Source organism: Vigna unguiculata, chromosome 7, assembly GCF_004118075.2.
Source record: "Vigna unguiculata cultivar IT97K-499-35 chromosome 7, ASM411807v1, whole genome shotgun sequence".
In the NCBI taxonomy this organism is placed as follows: Eukaryota; Viridiplantae; Streptophyta; class Magnoliopsida; order Fabales; family Fabaceae; genus Vigna; species Vigna unguiculata.
The window spans coordinates 27,006,458-27,027,560 of NC_040285.1; the positions used below are offsets into that span (position 1 = coordinate 27,006,458).

The 21,103-nt window shown below is 30.8% G+C and overlaps 2 protein-coding genes across 3 annotated transcripts; both read left to right on the forward strand.

Annotated features, from left to right (window-relative positions):
* The first annotated feature begins 487 nt into the window (after positions 1-487).
* On the forward strand, positions 488-5,022 carry LOC114192078 (probable low-specificity L-threonine aldolase 1). 2 transcript variants are annotated; one of them, XM_028081652.1, is made up of 10 exons: positions 488-712; positions 1,635-2,088; positions 2,318-2,429; positions 2,846-2,896; positions 3,102-3,173; positions 3,263-3,395; positions 3,523-3,581; positions 3,800-3,900; positions 4,598-4,664; positions 4,793-5,022. In XM_028081652.1, the coding sequence occupies exons 2-10, from the start codon at positions 1,646-1,648 to the stop codon at positions 4,829-4,831; spliced, it is 1,077 nt and encodes a 358-aa protein (XP_027937453.1). In that variant the 5' UTR covers positions 488-712; positions 1,635-1,645; the 3' UTR covers positions 4,832-5,022. The 2 variants fall into 2 exon arrangements, with proteins under 2 accessions (XP_027937453.1, XP_027937454.1); XM_028081653.1 differs by lacking the exon at positions 488-712 and adding an exon at positions 1,005-1,226 and having other exon boundaries at positions 4,793-5,013.
* Positions 5,023-17,418: 12,396 nt separating this feature from the next.
* Positions 17,419-19,048, forward strand: LOC114190298 (protein LIGHT-DEPENDENT SHORT HYPOCOTYLS 4-like). Its single transcript, XM_028079129.1, has 2 exons — positions 17,419-18,688; positions 18,826-19,048. The coding sequence occupies exon 1, from the start codon at positions 18,082-18,084 to the stop codon at positions 18,640-18,642; it is 561 nt and encodes a 186-aa protein (XP_027934930.1). The 5' UTR covers positions 17,419-18,081; the 3' UTR covers positions 18,643-18,688; positions 18,826-19,048.
* Positions 19,049-21,103: the final 2,055 nt, after the last annotated feature.

A 21,103-nucleotide genomic window follows, 5' to 3' on the forward strand; every position in this document is an offset into this window, starting at 1 on the left:
GGACAGCACTTTTCTAAAAGATAAGGAAAGTAATAATGTAAAAAAAAAAAATTATATTATGAGCCAATGAAGTTATTTTGTGATAAGCAAAAGACAGAAACTACAATGAAGTGTGCATAAAAGTTGAGGAGAAAATGCTTTTGAAAAAGTGTTTTTTCCATGAATCTGATATTTTAATGCTAAGGAAGAAGATGAGAACTTGTGAAGTGTAGAGGTGAGTCAATGCCAGCATGTACAGCATTTTTGAATAATGGTTAAGATGAGTGTTCCCAAAAAAAGAACCTTTTTCCAATGGGATAATATCAAACAGATGGCAGGAATAACATTGTTAGAAAAACATCCTCTGTCAGAAAATAATAAATAACGAAATCAAAATTATTAATTAATAGAGTAGAGTACAGTATAAAAACTGGTATAAGTCTTTTCATAATTTTCCATGCAAAAAAATTTGAGATTTTCTTTCCTTCAGAATTTTAAAATAATAAACTTACTGATAAAAGGTGGATTTTCCATTATTTATATGTCTCTGTATATTAATTAATTTTCTGATTCCACCTACACTAATTTGTAACTACTGTCTCTATATATAAGTATAACCACCCTTCCCATGGAACTCGCAAAAAGCGTTGGTTTCTCGCACTGCATGCACTTCACCTGGACTCAGAGTGAGCCAGAGCTAGGGTTGCCTGCGATCTTCTTGAACCTTTATCTGGTAAATTGGATTAACTCTTCTAAACTCAAAATTCATCGTACAAACACGTTTTTCTTCTTGTTCCTTTCTCAACCACTAAAACCAAATGTTAAGAATAATGATGCTGTGCACATTTTTTCTGTCCGCTGATCTTGCTTTTACTTCTGTTAATGACGGTACAGTTGTCTTAGAAAGATAACAAAAAGAAGGTTCACGGGTTGCCTTGCTCTTGCATGTGTCCTGTCCTTTGCAGCAGTTGCGTCTTTTTATATGTGTTTTTTTCTTCACCGTTTCTTATCTTGCAGTGTATTTTGCATTTTGTTTTCTATCATTGATGGTATTATTTTATGAATACTGTTTGCTTTCCCAAAATAGGAAATTCGACGATATTTTGTCTTCCAGAACCGTCTAGTATGTAATGTTGTATAATTATATTTCGTGATATCTGTGTTGTTATATTTCTAAAATTTTGTGGAGAGTGGAGACTGTTTCAAGATTATCATCCCTCCTCTCATTTTACGGATAATTTTCGGCGGTAATTTCTTGTTTGTACGTGTTTTGTTATGTGTCGAAAGAATTGTTCAATTAGACTCCTAAATTCTGGGAATTTTTAAATTACATCTAACGTGGATTGCGGAGATTACACTGATACGTGTATTTGTGCTTCTGTCTGTACTTTGTTATTGGTGGAGTTTTGTGAATTATAATCGAAAATACATGATGTGTAAATTACGAGACTACGATACTGTTTTGTGTCGCGATAATTTTTACAGTATTCTCGAGTAGTGAATTTGAATACAATAATAGTGATAATAGTGGTGGCAGAGAAATTCATTTGTTTAAAATTGGTGATTAATTGTTTTGAGATTGGATTTGTACAAAATGGAAATGGTGAGAGAGGGAAAATGATCGACTTTTCGACGTTTGGCTTGTTTTATTTTAGTTGAGGAGAAGATGGTAACCAGAATCGTGGATCTTCGGTCAGACACAGTTACGAAGCCAACGGAAGCCATGCGGGCTGCCATGGCAAGTGCTGAAGTTGATGACGATGTTCTAGGCAATGACCCTACTGCTTTTCGCTTAGAAGCAGAGATGGCAAAGACAATGGGCAAGGAAGCTGCTCTTTTTGTTCCATCCGGCACTATGGGGAACCTTATATGTGTACTTGTCCATTGTGATGTTAGGGGAAGTGAAGTTATTCTGGGAGACAATTGCCATATCTATATTTATGAGAACGGCGGCATTGCAACTATTGGAGGGGTGCATCCAAGACCAGTGAAGAATAACGATGATGGAACCATGGACATTGATTTGATTGAGGCTGCTATCAGGGACCCAAGGGGGGAGTTACTGTATCCAACCACCAGGCTTATTTGTTTGGAAAATACTCACGCAAAGTAAGCATTTAAGAACTTAGTTTAACCATCCAAATTGTGTGTTGTAGATTTGCTCTTTGTTTACAGACACTTATTGCTCTGCACACTGTTGTTGGTTATGGTTGCCACATAGGTACTAGTTCAGGCCCAGGGAATTTGCTAGTTTTTCATTGGATTTTAAATGTTCCTTTCTGCGGATAATTGATTCAAAACCATATACACATTATGGCTCACATTTACCTGAATGCAGCTCTGGTGGCAGATGCCTCTCAGTTGAATATACAGACAGAGTTGGGGATTTAGCTAAGAGGCACGGACTGAAGCTTCACATTGATGGAGCCCGTATTTTTAACGCATCAGTTGTAAGAACATTCGTTTCTTATGTTCTCCTAAAAGTATTTATTATAATCATGGGCAAGTTGTATTGGGGAGAATCCTGTAGTGACTTTCCTATCTGCCATCCTAACACGGAGGGTTGGTCATAATTTATTTATACGTGTAAAATTACTTTCAGAGATAGAAGAAGGAATATGACAATGTGAATTTATAGTCAAATCAATTTGAAAGAAAAGTTGTTTACCATTTGAATGATTAGATGTGACTTCTACATTTGTTTAGTATGAAGTGAGATAAACCGATAATGTTATTACTTTTCTCATTGACAGTTGCCTTTAATTATATCTCTACCTTTTAGTCTTTAGCTTCCTGTTTGCTTTTTGTTTCTCCTTCCTGCTAACATACGCATTATAATTTATAACTGAAAAGTTTGGCTTTTCAGGCACTTGGTGTTCCGGTGGATAGGCTTGTCCAAGCAGCTGATTCAGTTTCCGTATGCTTTCTGTTCTTTTTTCCTGTTTGCCTACAATTCATTATATTTTCTTGGCCTTTTGAAGTTTTGCCTTTATCTAATTTATTGAGGAAAGTTCCAGAGGACTGATTTTATGGCCTGTTTCATATGAATTTGTTGCGTCTATAATACACCATTGAATAATAGTAAAGCAAACTGACTTTATTTCTTTGAAAATATGAATTAGGTTTGCCTATCTAAAGGTATAGGTGCTCCAGTTGGATCTGTTATTGTTGGCTCCAAGAATTTTATTGCCAAGGTAGTTTTATACTTTTAGAGGGAAATTAATTGTAGGTAGGTTCTTACAGAAGATGTTCAAGTCTTGTTTATCTATTTTTTTTTTTGCAGGCTAGACGACTCCGGAAAACCTTAGGAGGTGGAATGAGACAGATTGGCATCATTTGTGCTGCAGCACTTGTTGCCTTGCAGGAAAATATTGGAAAGCTAGAAAATGATCACAAGAAAGCTAGACTTTTAGCTGGTAAATGTCACAGTTTTAGATGACTCCATGTGGAGTCCTGATCTGTTTCATGAATTCTAATTTTCTTAAACTCTTCGAAACCATTTTCTCTTAAACTTACTATTGTACTATAACTTTCTCCTTTCAGATGGATTGAGGGAACTTAAAGGACTGAGAGTGGATACCTTTGCTGGGGAGACTAATATAGTGAGTATTTAGAATCTAGTGCAGTGTAACTTGTTTATATGATGAAACTTCATTGTTGCTCTGTTTATTTGTGTTTTGATAGTGCACTCTGTCTTGTTTACGTTTTATTTCTTAATTTCTGTCCCAATACTGAGCCTAGAATGCCAAGTGAAAACAACATAACTATAATTTTGTAGATATCCCTTAAGGAACCGCTGAGTTTTTCTTTCTGATATTAGGTATTCATTGACATTGAAGATGGTATACGGACTGGGGCAGAAAAAATACGCAAGTACTTGGAAGAACGTGGTATCCTTGTGATGCAGGAGAGCTCATCCAGGTCTTGTTTCCTCTCAAGAACGTTCAGCCTGTTATAAATTATTGAAATGATTGCAAACTTTACAATGAAGTCAAGTCAAGTCAGTAGTACTATGAGTTCTTTCTGAAGTTTAATGCACTATGACATAAACCTCGCATCCTTCAAAATTCATGTTTCAATTGTTATTTTTGTTGACTAATATCTCTTTATTTGTGTACCCCAACGTAATCAGTGAATCAGCATGTTGATCTTTTCTACTTTTTTATAAGCATAATATGTCTTGAGTGTCTTGAGTCGATTTGACATGTTTATCCAAATGTTGGAGAAACTTGTTGTACATCAGTTTAGAATATTTTTATAACGGGACCTTTTCACCAAGTTTAAAATTCACTCTTATTTTGCAATACTTTCAATTTTGACTGTGTGCATCTGTTGTATTTTCCTTTTGTTACCAGGTCAATGAAAAAACGTGAATATCATGACATGCAATGCATATGACTTTTTCTTTTATAAAAAAGGAAAATGTTTGTTCTGAAAAACATTTTTGGTGGACTTTGGGAACAGGAGCCACGTTTGCTAAAAACATTATTGATGTCCTAAACTTATGTTTCTTTCTGCTTACTTCTCTTTGTATACGTGAAGTAATTAGTTCATATCAGATAACAATTCCATTCTGTGAATATGGCAAGAGGTCAATGACAGTGTCTGTTGATTTCAGATTGAGAGTTGTTCTCCACCACCAAATATCGGCAAGTGATGTGCAATATGCCTTGTCATGCTTTCAGGTGATGTTCACCACAAATCAGTTAATTCTTGTGCAATGCATCCAACATGTGTTGTTCTTTTCCTCTACCTACCATATATTTTTTACTCAAAGCTGAAAGATGAAACTTTCTTTTGTTGTATGTTGCAGCAAGCTGTTAAGGGAGTAGAAAACGAAATAGGCACCTAGTGGAAGAATTTAAACTTGGTACGTTGTTGACATATTAGTAATGAAGAAGAAATGCCGTGTTCCGTTTGCCTTGGTTCATTTTATTTTCTTTAATGTACCCTAAAGGACACACAAGGATTTGCATCTTTGATGCTGTTCCCTGTCATCAATTATTTTTACTTTTATAATAGTTCCCTTCCTAATTTGGCTCATTGTTACTGTCTTATCATTGTGTATTGTGTATGTATAGGGTAGGGAACGGATTCAGTGATTTTTTTCTCCGAAAAGTCACGCAATTTTGTTCAATTTTTAACCGGTTTCTTTTAATTTTTGTGAAGGACTGAAGTTGATAATTCAACACAAGAAAAATTACTTAAAAAGTCATTGAATCCGTTCCGTATATGGTATTGTTCAAAGTTTGTCATATATTTTTAACATATCATTTATGAGTAATTTGATGGCCTTATCTCTTCTTTCAATGGGGTCTAGTGATAGTGAAAAGGTTTCGTGTATTTCTGCAGTTCCATACTATAGTTGTAACGTAACTAACGCATTATTAAAGTGTTATAGTAATTCATAACAAAGATGTAAGAAACGTAATAACTACACAGAGGTTAATTTCAGAAAATTTTCTCAGTAGCGTAAGCAACGCAATATGTATGTGATGAGGTTCGAAATACTATGTAAACAAGGTTAATTGAATGCTAACAAGTATTTTATGTATAACAAATATATGGTATATTTAGATAACATTTAAGAAAGATGTTTTGTTTTTTAAAAAAGAAAAAGATATATGAATAATTAGTACGAGTTAATAAAATATGAAAGTACAGAATTATAAACTTCACTAGTATAGTAAGGGCTTTTGGCCCCGGTTGTTTTTTATATTCTGTCCCGGTTCCAGAACCGAGGCATATTGGGGCGAGGCCAAAAGGGATGGCTTTTGGTAAAGTGTTTTTCTGCCTCGGGTCACGCCTGAACCGAGGCCTGTTCTACGCAGCGCTGCAGCGCGTTGGAGACCCTCAAACCTTTCTTGTGAAATGGGATTGCAGTAGATTCATGGAGACCCTCAACCAAGTTCAACAAAACCCTTAACGCTGCAAGAGGTTCAATGCACGGTGGTTTCAGCCGTCGAAAACTCCTACTTCGTTGCTTATGTCTTATCAGAATCAATGACACCATTGATCTTCTACGCCCACACCCACCTTGGCCTCACGCTCTCCTCTTGCCGCTACACTCGCGAAACAAGTATCACCCCTCTACACTGTCAAAGCAAACCCATCAATCTCGTAACACAAAAGTTCAAATTCAAAGGAAGAAACACAGAGGCCTAGAAGCAATGCACGTGAGAGAGAGCATATGAGAGAGAACGAGTGAGTACTCAGGTTTTTCTTCAGAGCCAGAAGATGGGGTTTCGTCGGAATCTGCGAAAGAGAAAAGAAAAAAACTTGAGCACGTGAAGAACTGCAAAGGCGAAACAAAGCGCGACCGAGTTGAGAAAAACCAATTGGGAAACCTTCTCCAATAGCGTGGAGGTGCAGCGTGGAATAGTTAGAGTTGCAGGGAGAGAGAAGAGAGAAATGAAGTTTCAGAGAGAAATTGAGAGGGGCGGGGAAGAAGAAAAAGAAAAAGGTCCGCGTTTTCAACCCTATATAAAATAGGGTCTCGATTTATTTAATAACCGAGCATATCATTGGTTTTTGGCATCGGTCCTCTGTCACCCGAAGCCAAATGGAAAGTTTTTGATGTTTTGTTTCGGATGTTTTGCGAACCGAGATATAAAAGTTGAATAGAATTGCAAAAATACCACCGCGCCATTATATGCTTCGATTTTTTATAACCGAGACATATTAGACGAGGTAAAAACTATATTTTGTACTAGTGTTTAATTTTAAAAATGTAAAATTGTACCTTATAATTTAAGTAAAATTGTTTTGCACAATTCTATAACTTTGTCTGCTTTAATTATTGAAATTTAAATGGGGCCACAGTTTTCTTAGAGCGAGCAGAAGTTGTGGGTGATCAAAGTTTGAATTTTATAAGCTTATAGGTTTGTAGAAAAGATGGTAACTACTCCATTGTATTTTTGGATTCATCAGGTATCGATTTTTGCTGCAGATTGAGTGTGGTTTCACACGGTTTCAACATAAATTGAACTAAATCGTAATTTTACAGAAAAAAAAAATTAACTTTTCTATAACTTAAAGAATTTGTGTGGTAGGCCATTTTCAAAGGGTTTTGTTGAGCTCATGTAGTCTTATGGTCTGAAAGACTAAGGTTAATGAGGGTAAACTCATTTTCGAAGAATTTTGTTAGGTCCATTTTGTAAGGTTTTCGTCATATTTTCCGTAGGTAACAATTTTCTATCTTTAAACAAATACAAAAGATCGATAATATTTAAATTTAGATACTAATTTGGAATTCATTTAAAATAAGAAATTTTGCTAACAATGTCATTATCCCATTATCTCTAATAATTAGAGTGAAAAAAATAATTATATCTATTTATTTCTGTAGATAAGCCTATATACTATCATTAAAAGGATATACATACATCGAATGTTTTATCGCCTAAGTCCTTTTTTCAGATTTAGTACATTGAATGTTGTATGGCCTAAGTTTTTTTTTTTTTTTTCAGATTTAGCATAAACAGTTATAATTGAGTATATCTTCACAATAAATAGGAGGGTATAAAAAGTTTGAGTCAGATATGTTTTTGTTTCTTTAAGTTTTGGTGAAAATTGAAATTAGTTATTCTTTAAAATTTTTGATCAATTTAGTCCTTTATACGTACAAATGAGTGTATTTAGTTCTTTTAATCAAATTTTGATAAATTTATCTTACGTTTCAAGCTTCAAAGAACAAACATATCTCATGAAAGTATTTGAGTTATTTATCTCGTTTTGACAAATTTTTTACTTCCATGTTCACTCAAAATATTATTAGTAAACATATTTAAAATGTCAAGTAGACTTAACAAAATTTAGTTAAAATAATTAAATTTACGTATTTCTAGAATTTAAGGACTAAATTAGGTCGAAGTTTCAAAAATGAATTATTTCTAATTTTTATTGAAAGTTAAAAAATCAAAAATATATTTAACTTGAAATTTTGTATTAAGGGAATATAATTCTTAATGAAAAAAAAAAGAAATATAGAAGGTTAGAGAAGAGATAAAAAGGTAGAAAGGCGAGACTTCAAGATGTAAGAGAGATAAGCGAGAGAAAAAGTTATAGCATAAGGACTTCAATACTTTGACTAGAACAAAATTTAAGGGAGAATATGTGTAGTCCATTCAAATTTATATGTCCAAAACCTTGTAATCATTTTAAGAAAAAATATAATTAAAATATGAAATGGAAAATCAAAACATAATTTTGAAAACTCCACCTACTTGATATAAATCTATCCGATAACTTCTTTTTTTTCATGGTTTATAGTTCGGATTGGGTTTTGACCCAACCCTATACCATTTTCTCTTTCCAATTACCCATATGTTTCGTTTTGATCTAAAGCTGAATTTTCAGAAAGGGTAAGAATGAAGGTACTTTAAAAAATAACACCAATTCTTGGACCGAAGATGGCATAAGAACTATTGGACTTGTCGCTGAGTAGTGAGCAAATATGTTAGATATTATATATTTGCCTTATACTTTTGCATCTTTTATAAGCAATAACTAATTATTTCAAAACTCTATCCATGATGCTTAGTTGGGCATTATACTGCTATAGCTAGTCAAAGATATAATGTTAAAATCCAATAACTTGAAGAATGGTGCTTCCGTGACCCAATTACAACACTATTTGTTCTTACTATACCCAATAATTTTAGATTATTTTAAAGTTGTGGCTTAAGACAATTTAAATATATTTTTCTTTTTCTATTCTTTGATATATTTTTCAAGGACAAATATGTGACGAAGTACATGTTCCAAATCAAACAATATCTTAGATACGAAGAAGATAACAGCAAAAAAAATTATAAAAATAAATAGTTGATTTTAGAATTGTTACCACAACTCAATATATCTCTTGATTATGCGGAAATTTGAGCAGTTGTTCTCATTGACGGGACTGCAGTTTTGTTCATATTTTTTTTTGTGTACACAATTTTTATTTCTGCTATACCCTTTATGCTATATCCTTTATAATATAATTATTAACAGATTTCAAAAAATATATAATTGTTAAGTGATTTAAAAAAAAAAATAACTGTTACTCTATAATATTTTCTATCAAACTATCACAAGTTTCTTTTTTTTTTTTATAAAATACGGACATCACCTGTGAAATCTAGTATATATAAAGAAATTCTTCATTTGGGTGTTCCACAATTTCATTTCCAATTTTACGCTTTAATCTTCTAAATCATTCTATACCTATATATAACCATTTTTTTTAATTTAAATGGTTTTCTTAATTTAACAATATTTTAAAATTCAATAAATGTAAATGATCTATATAACAAATAAATATTATTTACAATTAAATTTTAAAAATTATTCATATTTTTTAAAATTATAATATTTTCTTTTTATAGAAAAGTAGTAATTATTTATGTGTATAACACATTTGTTTTCACTTTGATTTCTTGTAGATTGAAAAAACCGAAAGTCATCATGGTTTCTTGATAATGAATGTAGAAAAATACACTGTAAAAAGAGACTAAGAGATAAAACAACACTCCTAGGAATGTCTTCTTTTGATGGATATTAGATAGCTAAAATTTGTAGTCGACAAAATTACTGTAAAAAATTATGCAGAAGTAACGTACATGACCACAATTATGATTGACATTGTTGCTTCCCGAACGATATTCATCAAAATTTCATACTGAATAATATAAAGACGATAACGGAAAAAAATATTATAAAAATAAATAGTTATTTTCAGAATTATCATTTCTGACTTAATTAGTTTCTTGAGTGTATATGAGACTTTTACAGTTGTGTTAATTGAATAATAATACTTTTGTTAAGTATTTAAGGACGTGAGGCGCATGTTAAATTATGTTAAATTTCTTGTTTGTTTTAATTTATATTTTTGTGCTTTTAATTTATATTTTTATTCTTTTATTGATATATTCATGTGAAGATATTCTTTATTATATTATATATCCATACCTATATATAAAAATAATCTCTATTCTCACATTTTTTATTCTTTTTAAAAAAATAGGTGTGCGACAACGCTTTTGTAAATGTTAGTATATATATAAAAAGAATTCTCACAATTTCCATTTCTAATGTTATCATTTTATAAATAACCATCACTTCTTAAATTAATCTATCGTTTTTTTCTTAAATTCAAACATTTTTTTAAGTTAACAATTTTTTAAAATTAAATCAATATAAATTATTTATATAACAAATAAATATTATATACAATGAAATTTTAAAAGTTATTCATATTTATTTTTATATTTATAATTTTCTCTTTATAAAATAAAAAAGTAAACACATATGTGTGTAAACATGTTTGTTTTCAATCTAATATGTGTAGATTGAAAAAAAAACAAACAATCATCATGGATCCTTGATAATGCACGTATGGAGACAATGAAGAGTCTGTAAAAAGAGATTAAGGATTGAACAACACTTTAAGGATATACCTTATTTTGATTGATATTAGATAACTAAAATTTGTAGTCGAAAAAATTATTGTACAAAATTATGCAGAACTAATATACATTATTATTATTATTAGTTATGAAGTAAGTATTCACTTTGTCTCACATCAACCAAAGTCTCAATAAGATTGTATAAGAAAGATTTACAATTTTGTTCATAAAAAATTGTATAAAAGGATTATAAGTGTTTGTCAGAAGAATCGATAATACTTACGTTGTATTTGTGGGTGTAGTAGGACTTTAAAGTTCTAAGATGTCAAACTATGTTAAATTTCTTATGTAGTGTGCTTTTGCTTAAAGATGTTATTATTATTATTATTATTATTATTATTATTATTATTATTATTATTATTATTATTATATATATATATACCCATATATTATTAATATATATTTTATAATATAATTATTACCTGCTTTTCTAAAAAATATAATTGTTAACCGAGTAACTATTATTTAAAATATTTTGTATAAAATTATCACTAATTCATCTCTTTCCTAAAAAATGTGGACACATAGTGTGAGCTGGTAAAAAAATAAAATGTTCTGTATTTCATCTTGTTAATCTTGTTAAACCCTGAGCATTAGAAAACAAATCAATTAGTTTTTAAAAAATGTTATGACTTAATAAAATAAAACCATAATAATAAAAGTAATTCTAAAAAAAAGAAAACAAACAAATAAAAATATAATTTTTAATGAAAAAGTATATAATGATTATTAATTTATATATATATATATATATATATATATATATATATATATATATATTATCATGCAATGAAAGTTTGTAAAAATAAAATAAAAATAAAGAAAAAATAAAATCAAACGATAAGTTTAAGGAAAAAAAAGATAATTATAAAGGTAAGAGTTAATTAACTTGTATAGAAATGGAGTGAAAAAGGTGATCAAGAAGTAAAAAAAAAAAGAGACAAGGAGGGAGAGCGAGAAGAAGAATGGGAAAGAGAAAGACAACGAGAGGGAGAGAATTTGGAGTAATGAATAGAAAAAAATTTAACATTCTGAAAAATAGTGTGTCTCTAATCAACAAAATGAGACTCTAATGAACAAGATCAGGAGGGAGTGAAGTTAAATTTTTCTTATATTAATCGATCTTAATTGGGTTAAGTTTGTTTTATAAGTTATTTATTTTGAATTATATATTATTTTATTTATTTTTATTTAATTTATTTTTAATTGTTATTTTTTGTTTCTTTATATTTATACTATGGATGAATGGTTATATATTATTCTTTTATTTTATTTTATATATTTATAATTATACAATATTTCTGTTTATTTATTTGTAGTTATGCAATATTTTTGTTTATTTATTTTATATTACACGATTTATTTATTTATTTACTTTATTTGATTTATTTCTTTTTATTAATCATGTTTATTTATTTATTTCGTTTAATTTATTTTTCACTAGATATTAATTCTTTTTGAGTTCATCAAATAAAAAAATTAAATAATTTTTTTAAATAGTTTTTTATTAAAATTATATATGATGAAAAATGATAACCCACTTATTTTGACTCATTTTTAACTTAATATTTCAATCACCATTAAATTATTTGTTTTGATTACTTTTAGTGATGTGATATGATGATCTAATAGTGATTGAAATGATGAGTTAAAAATGGATAAAAAAATGAATTAAAATATCATTGTCCACACATAATTTCGGTTATATTTTTTTTGTTGTAAATGGTTATACATGATAACAAGGCACATTCGGTGGGCCTAAAATAGTAATAAAATTTTTAGTTTATTTCGTATAGTTTTTTTTTATTCTTGTTTTTGAAAAAATTAAATATTTTTTCATATGTGTAGGAGTAGAAAGAGAACGGTAAAAGTTATTGAGAAAGTTTTCGATAGATCTTATTCAGATATATAAATGCTATATATCTGAACTCTTAATAATATTATAATATATATATATATATATATATATAAATTATTTTGTGATTAATTTTTCTCTAAAAAATTCTTATTACACACAAAATATAACTTTTTAATTAAATAATAATTATTTATATAATAATCAAGGAGTTATCCATACAAATGATATTTTTTATGACATGTATCAGTGTAAATTAAGTTTTCTTTTAGAAGGATGCATTATCTTCAAAATACAATTAGTCTGGGCATAAACTATTTTGTAAAAAATATTTTATTTTAACTTTTACTCATACATAAATTAATTTTAGTTTGTATAAATTTAATTTTTTATTTATTATTTTTTTAAAATATTTATGAAATGATTCTCCAAATAAACTATTCAACTTTTTGAAAAAGAAATCCTTCAATATTATGGACAAATTGCATTGAATAAAATTCAATAAATAGTTGAAACTTTAAAAACCCCTTCATGATAAAGGAATTAAGGACTTTATTTTCTTCTTCTCAAGTTAAAGTTGTTTAGACATTTTTTTTCACCAGCCTTGGGATAATTTTGGTATGGGTTTATCACGCCTCCAACCTAGAAAAAAAGAATAAAGGAAGAAAATTTTGAAAAAAAAAAAACAATAACTGGATAATAATCGTTACGAGGTGTGATTTAAGATAATGCAACATTTTCAAACATAGTTTTAGTTAGAGACTACGAAACTGGTAAAATTGTATATTTCGTACCTTATTCTTACACCAATCTCTAATACTGGAAAATAGAGAAATTGAAATTATTTTCTTTAGTCATATAAATAATGTAAAAAATTAAGCACAAAAATAAACAGATAATCAATACGCTTAAACATTATAAAACTATTGTATAATACACAACTTATAATAACATTATAATCTAAAATGTCAAGTAAAATGATACGTTTTTATAAAACTTTATAACTTGAAAACTTCGAACAAAATTGCGATTTGAGATGCACAATATTTTCCTCCGTGTTGTTAACTTTCGTTGTCATCATTCAGATTTTTTTTAAGATTTAATTTTTAGGGGCATTTAATCGCATGTGTAAATTTATTATTTATGAGATTTGTTTTGAGTTGAAATTTATGTTTTGTTTTGTTTATGTTATTATTATGTTTATACGATAGAAAAAGGAATAGAAGGGAGGGTGAGAATAGAATTATTGCTGAAAGTTTGGTTTGGCTTCAATATAACAATTCCTTTGTTTTTGTTCTTCTCTTTTCTCTCTTCATTTTCTTCCAAAACTTTATTTATTATTTACATTTCCGGAAATAAAAAAGGTCTAAACATCGAGTTTGTAAAAACCAGATTATAATAATAACTAACAAGATTTAACTTAAATTTTATATTATTTCGCTTTGGATAAACTATAATAATAACTAACAAGATTTAACTTAAATTTAACTAACCAAATTATATTTAACTTAAATGAGAGAAATTAATAAAGGTTCATATAAATGTGATTCACTGTATGTCTTTAACAAATCCTAACTTTACTTTAATGAAAAATATAATTTATTCTAAATTTAATTACGTGACTGAATAAATACTTGTTTTCTAGAGGTCGTCTAATCTGATCATAAGTTAAATTAAAATTATTTACTTTTTTGGAGTATTTTGTTTTATAATTTTGATTTATTGAGCATAAGTTTGTATTGGGAATCGTAGCTTTGCTTTAACGAAAAATATAACTTATTGTAAATTTAACTTAAATGTCTAAACGTTATTTTATTTTACTTGCAATTTGCTTAAATAATTTATGAATAAATAAAGAAGCTGTTAATAATGTTCATATCATTATATTTATAATTTTATTTCTTCTCATTTTCTACTAACTAAAACAATTCTTTTTTCTCACTTCCAAACAAAGTACTTATTAGTGCTCGTCTTTTCTGGTAAATGAAACAAATTATAATAATTAACATCGAATGAGTTCATGTGAAAGTTTATTTTAATTTAATTTCAAAAGTCGAGCATGAAATATATTTCTCATTATAAAAGAAGATAAATATTATTTTTAATCTAAGAAATTTATCGACCAATAGTTAAAAATGAATGTTTTAAAACACTTATATATGCATTATAAGGATCGATCCTCTTCAAACTAATACTATTTCACATGTAAGAATCTTAGCCCCAATAAGATCTAAATCTTTAAGAAACATAGTTATGAACCTACTTACAAAGTATATTTTTTTAATTAAAGGGAGGTAATAATTTAAAGAAAAAGTATTATTATTTCAAGCATATACTTAATAAAAATATATATCTAAGTTCAAAAGTGAAAAGAAAAGAAAAAGCTTCAATGAATGCATGGTATTATATATATATATATATATATATATTATTTTGGCATGGGTGTAAAAGATGAAGTATGAAGATGAGATGATTGGCAACATGCATGGATATCTGAAAAGGTGAATGATATTGATGGTGATGATTCATATATATGGTAAAATATATATTAAGATTTATTACCTGATATGTGATGGTGGCTCTTCTATACATGTATCATCATCATCATCATCATCTTCTGCGTCTGTCTCTTGCATGCATTGAGACAAAAAATCCATGACATTAATTCTAATTAGTGCATTTTGATCTGTAATTAGTGTAAAGTGGTGATTACGATTTAAAGAATAAAAAAAATGTGAATCTGCGACGAGCAGCAGCATAAATGAAAATCTGAACTAGTTTTTGTTGGTTTTGTGAGTCAAGTTTCTTTCATATTTTGGTTTTCACTTCCACTTGCTGCGATTTACCTCTGTCCTCCGACGGAGTCTCTGACCTAAACCTGTCTCAGGTGTTGGTGCCTGTGGCCGCTAGTGTTGTCTCTCTTCCATCGTCACTTTCTTGAGCTTGTGGGGGTCTTCTAACTCACCTTAATTGGCCAAATATAAAAGGGAAATCAGTGTCACATGTTCATACACCTGCACTGCACATGATGATGAACATGTCAGAGACCCAATTCACGTTAATTAGGTTTCTTTTTCTATACATCCCCGAAGAAGGTTCAAAAAGTTTCACAAACAAATGGGTCCCACCCAGACACACCAATGGAACGATGTATAATTAGTGTATCTAAACCAAACTTAGTGCAATTAATTTAAAATTCATTCCAAAACTAATTTCATTTCATTTGAGAGGAGTTTTTTCATTGGAAATATGTATTCGATGAAATCAATTGTCTCGTAACAAAAGTTAAATAGATTGAGTTTTATGTAGTGCTTAGATCGAGTTTTATGTAGTGTTTAGACTGTTATATTTTCAAATAAAAAGATTTATGTCTTGACTAATTATAATTTTTAGTCTATTAATAAACGTTCGATTTTAACAATTATACACGTGCGGAGGGAGAAGCCATTGATGAAATGGTTGGAGGCGATGAGGCACTAACAAATTTTGCCACCCTCAAAGCAAATGTAGGAAGATTAAGAAACAGAGGATGCCAGACCACACTTGAGAGCCGTTTTGTTCCCCAGAAATGAAGGCGGGGACCATCTTATATTAGGCGTATTAATTTAAATCTTTTATCCTTTCCATTTCAGGCGCAAACCTAGTTTACTGAAACTACAATACGTAGATCTATCTATTTATTGGTTCCTACCACATCCCAAAATCACCCATGCTCCTCTGCCCCTATTTCTAGCTTTTGAGATTACAAATGCACCAAATCCACCACCACTTCTCTTTCTTACCTTAACTGGAACAAAACACATGCCAACACTCATACCATTTTTAACATCAACCCCTCTTTGCTTCCTCAACACAGAAAACCACATTCATTCTGCTTCACCACATTTCTCCAAACACTCACTTTCCTTTTTCAAAACTCTTTGCACTTTTCACCTCCACTGGTAATAATATACCTCTTGCATAAATAATAACTTTCACATCATTTTGTGATGTACTTTTACATCCCACTGCACCCTCACGTTAAACTTTTTTTTTCATGTGATTTATGATTTACTATTTTTAGAGTTTTGAAATTGGTACAATCGGCGTCAAAAAAATATTAAGAAATAACCGTATATCGGTATTTATACAAAAGATTATGAAATCTCTCCGTATTGCCACGGCACCCAGGCCCCTTCTGTCTTGATTGATTGATAGAAGGTGATAGAAGGATGAAAGGTGTCAAAATATGTAAATAATAACAAAGATATTTTCTTAAAACTATACATGTTGCTCATTTAATAATGTATGTAATTCTCATTCTTTTTATTAGTTACATGCATATTAATTGTCTAATGTATAATTTTTTCCCCCGGTTCCGTAATTAAAATTCACAATCTGAATAACGAGTTTCCACTTTCTTAATTGGATATTGTTTATATGTTAAAAATACTTATTATAGATTTTAATTATATAGTTAATTCAACGTTCCGTGTTGGAATTATGTACTTATTTTTACTTTCATTTTTGCGAACGGGATTTATTATTTCAACGTTATTCATGTTGGTATTATGTACTTATTTTTACTTTTATTCGCTTTATATGCACGCACGTATGTTAGAAATATTTTGAAACAGAACTAAACTTTTCAATGCAAATAAAAAAAACGCGGAAAGTAAATGTCAATACTTTAAGCCTTATCTTTTTTTTTTTTTATTTCTCTGTACTGCTAACTTTTATGACATGTTAAATCGAAAATTTTTTAAAAGCATATTTTCTCTTCTCGCACAGACGAGAGAAAATTATTTCAACCGTTGATCTTATTTCCTACACTTAAAGAATAAAACATTGAGCACTTATAATTATTGTCATTATTTTATAAAATATTTAAAAATCAAAATTTGTAAATCAATTAAATTTGTTAATAATTGTACTACTAGAATTTGTCAGCACTCTTTATCTGTATATTTTGTTTAGTGGAACTGTTGTCATTTATTTAGAAGAGAGTGTTCCTTCTTCTTGATGTATTGTTATTCATTCTTCTGGCTCCTTTATTTGAAGAGCAACACTCACACTTGTACTAATTTAGCATTGGTTAGTATAAGTTGGAGAGATGAAGGAAGGGTGGTGGTAAAAGTTGTAAGTCACGCGCCTAAAAGTAGAGTGAGGAATGTGCATAATTTGAAATGTCTGCTCATCTTTGGTCACCATCATCACTGCCTACTGCCAAACTTTGTCCTGTTTCGGCACAACACCCTCCTCTCCTTCATTTAACCCTCGGTTCTTCACCACTCTCCAACCCACCACTTTCTCTCACATAACTCTCAGTTCCTCGCGCTTTTCTGGAAGCAAATACCTGATAACCTGATCCCTCTCCAAGCTTTACCCAGGAATCATTCCACTTCCACCAATTACTGCAACCTTCTCATCCCTCACCTCCAACCAAACTACACTCACTCCACTCTACCTAATCTCATTCACTTCCTTCCCCAAACCTCCAAACCCCAACAATGGAACCTACCTTTCATCTCCCACTCTCTACCTTTCTCATCTCCTCCTCCACCACCACCACCCATTCTTTCTTTCTCTCTGCATGATATAGATATATGTATATTATATACAAAACCTTTTCGCTTTTCCAGTTAGTATCACTACTACACTTCGTCACTATCAATATTATTATAAAACCAAAACCCTAGTCTTTGCTACAACAACCACCTCGCTATACCCAACCAACCACCACCATACACCCAAGATCTAAAGCAGATCCAAGGGTTTAAACGAAAAAAGACTTGGGGGATATATCAGATCAGATCCATGGATTTGGTTTCGGAATCGGCCAACGTTTCCAGCCCCAGGTACAAGATGGAGACCCCCACCACCAATCCAACCGCTGGAACCTCCGCAGTCTCGTCTCCTTCTTCCGGAAGCAACAGTGGCAGCACCACCCCCAGCCGCTACGAGAACCAAAAGCGCCGAGACTGGAACACCTTCTGCCAGTACCTAAGGAACCACCGTCCACCACTCTCCTTGGCCCTGTGCAGCGGCGCGCACGTGCTCGAATTCCTCCACTACCTCGACCAGTTCGGGAAGACCAAGGTTCACAACCACCCCTGCCCGTTCTTCGGTCTTCCCAACCCCCCCGCGCCGTGTCCCTGCCCGCTCCGCCAGGCGTGGGGCAGCCTCGACGCCCTCATCGGCCGCCTCCGCGCCGCCTACGAGGAAAACGGCGGCCGCCCGGAGACCAACCCCTTCGGTGCACGGGCCGTGAGGATTTACCTGCGCGACGTGCGTGATTTTCAGGCGAAGGCGAGGGGTGTGAGCTATGAGAAGAAAAGGAAGAGGCCGAAGCCGAAGCTCACTCCCGCTCCTACTTAGCTTGGAAGAGAAGAAGAGAAGCTTTGCTAGCAATGTTTCACCACAGGTATCAAACATGAATCGTTCGTATATTCTATGTTGCCTTTGTTTTTGTTTGCGTTTTGTCTTTTGTATGTTGATCTTTATTATTGGTTTAGTAAACCGAGTGGTGGATGTTTTGTGCTGCTTTTTTGCAATTTTAAGGTGCTTTTGTCTCTTCGAAGATGTGCTTCGTGTTCGTCCTCTAGATTGTTGAGATGATGCCCTTGAAATTGTTCTTCTCGCTTCGTGAGTCGGGGGAAGTTAAGTTAAGAGCCACGACCACTCTCCGTCAACTATTACTAGAAGACATGTTATCATATTTGTACTCAAGTTAATATTATATATCTATCTATATAAATATAAATATAAATATCAATATATCTCAGTCATCATCTTCATCTAGTGTATATTTATGAAGCATGCACTTGAATCTCTCCACCCTCTCCTCCTGTAAGTGAGACCTTTTTTGAGAAATATTTATTGACTTTTCAGGGGATTAATTAATTGGGTTTAGGTGTATTAAATGAGCTGGTGTATATGTATATGTATATATATATATATATATATATATATACACACATGCTTGTCTTCCATTAGTTATGTACATGGGGATTAAACATTTCTGTATTCACGGATTTGGCTATAACCTGCACTTTGTTTTTCTTTGTGTCTTGGCATATCCATGCACATCTGAAGGGAGAGAAGTTCAGAGAAACAAAAATATAACTATTTTTCTTCAGGAACTAACTTGAGATCGAAATTGAAGTAGTGAGGATTTAACCTAGAAAATGTGATTGAACAATATTTTTATCACAGAAGCTGGAAGAACAATTATTAAGCAGAAGCTAAAATTACGAAAATAAAAGTATAGCTTGAGAGGACTCACGAGCCTAACATGTAAATGGTCTAATCCAGTTGAATAGTTAATTGAAGAAGATGATTTTAGCAAAATCTATGATATAGGGTGTAAGACAAATATGTAGATTGTCTTTCTCTATTATAGATGCCAGCTAAAGATGAGTATGTAAAAGTAATTGGATATGGCTATGGAGAGATTAAGTTTTGTAGTATTTGCCTAATCCCTTTGGCTCGGAGAACAACCTATTTTTTTATGTAAAAAAGGTTGTTCTTTTTGGTGTGTCTCCCCTCGCTCAATGGTTGGCTAGGTCCTTTATTCAAATTATCACAGTAAAGATCCAAACCTAATATATTGTTTGTTAGCTTCTTGATTGAATGGGAAAAGATATACATTAATTGCGCTTTAAAAGAGAGAAAGTTGGACCCTTTGGTGACATGATTGATACTTTCCTTGATTCTGCGCAACACAATAAAATAATTCACAAACTTTCAAATTTTTAAGTTGCTTAGTCTTTCATTTCAAGTTGTTGTATCATCTAAAAAGGCTTTGTTGACAGGAGTTCATAATTATTCAGGAAAAATAACGTAATGTGATTTATCTCATTTTTTCCCTTCATACCAACTTAAACCATGTTTTCTTGTGTATTCATAATTGACACAATTGTTTTATTTTTACCTGTAAACAATTGCATGCCGGGCTGTCATTAATACTTCAAAAGTCGGATTTACTCTCTAGTTACCACATTTCAGAAGAAAATAAAATTATTTAAACAAAGTGTTTTTTCTATATTAAGCTCTACAGAAATTATGTGTAGATAACTTTTGACATTTTTATGATAATCAGTTATAATTTCATAATGAATATTTCTTTTATCGACAATAATTATTATATAAATAAAAAGAAAGAAACATTAGGTGTGCCTTAATATTGTATGTACAGTACCAATGAAAACAATAAAAGATTAGAAAATGAAACTTATAAATATCGGGTTTTTATTTTTTGACATACTAAACCCACAAAAAACACTTAAATCCTCACACGACAAATCACAAATGATTATGTTATAGAATCATCTCTCAACAATGTAGGATATATTAGAAACCGGGCAATGTTGGGTAAAATTATAATTCCAACTATGATGCAGGTTTGTGCTTATTTATTATGCATAGCAATTCTCCGATAAAGATATTAATCAAGTCTTGACCAAAAGAGACATGGGACTCTTGAACACTGGAAGTCGAAACTTTTATAATTTCTTCACACAATTTTGTAGAAAAAAATAAAATTAATTTATATTTAACTGGTATAGGAAATAATTTTAATTTACAAAATTGCTAGTTTTTTTTTTTTTTTTAGAAAAGAGAATATGATAAAAAAGTTAATTTAAATAAGGTGAATTGCGCGTTACTAGGAAAAGTCTTTTTGTTTGTTGGAGAAGTTTAGGTAAACTTATTACACATATCTTAAATAAAAATAAGATTGTGCAAGTTTCAAACTAGTATTTTTTTTTTTCACAAAAACTGTTTCTTCCTTCAGATAGTTTTTAAAGTCCTTAATTAATGAGAATTGGGGGGTTATTAT

Coding starts and splice junctions, on each gene's coding strand:
- LOC114192078 (XM_028081652.1), top strand. CDS start 1,646: ATGGTAACCAGAATCGTGGATCTTCGGTCAGACACAGTTACGAAGCCA. Junction 2,089..2,317: donor TTGGAAAATACTCACGCAAA/GTAAGCATTTAA, acceptor ACCTGAATGCAG/CTCTGGTGGCAGATGCCTCT. Junction 4,665..4,792: donor ATGCCTTGTCATGCTTTCAG/GTGATGTTCACC, acceptor TGTATGTTGCAG/CAAGCTGTTAAGGGAGTAGA.
- LOC114190298 (XM_028079129.1), top strand. CDS start 18,082: ATGGATTTGGTTTCGGAATCGGCCAACGTTTCCAGCCCCAGGTACAAG.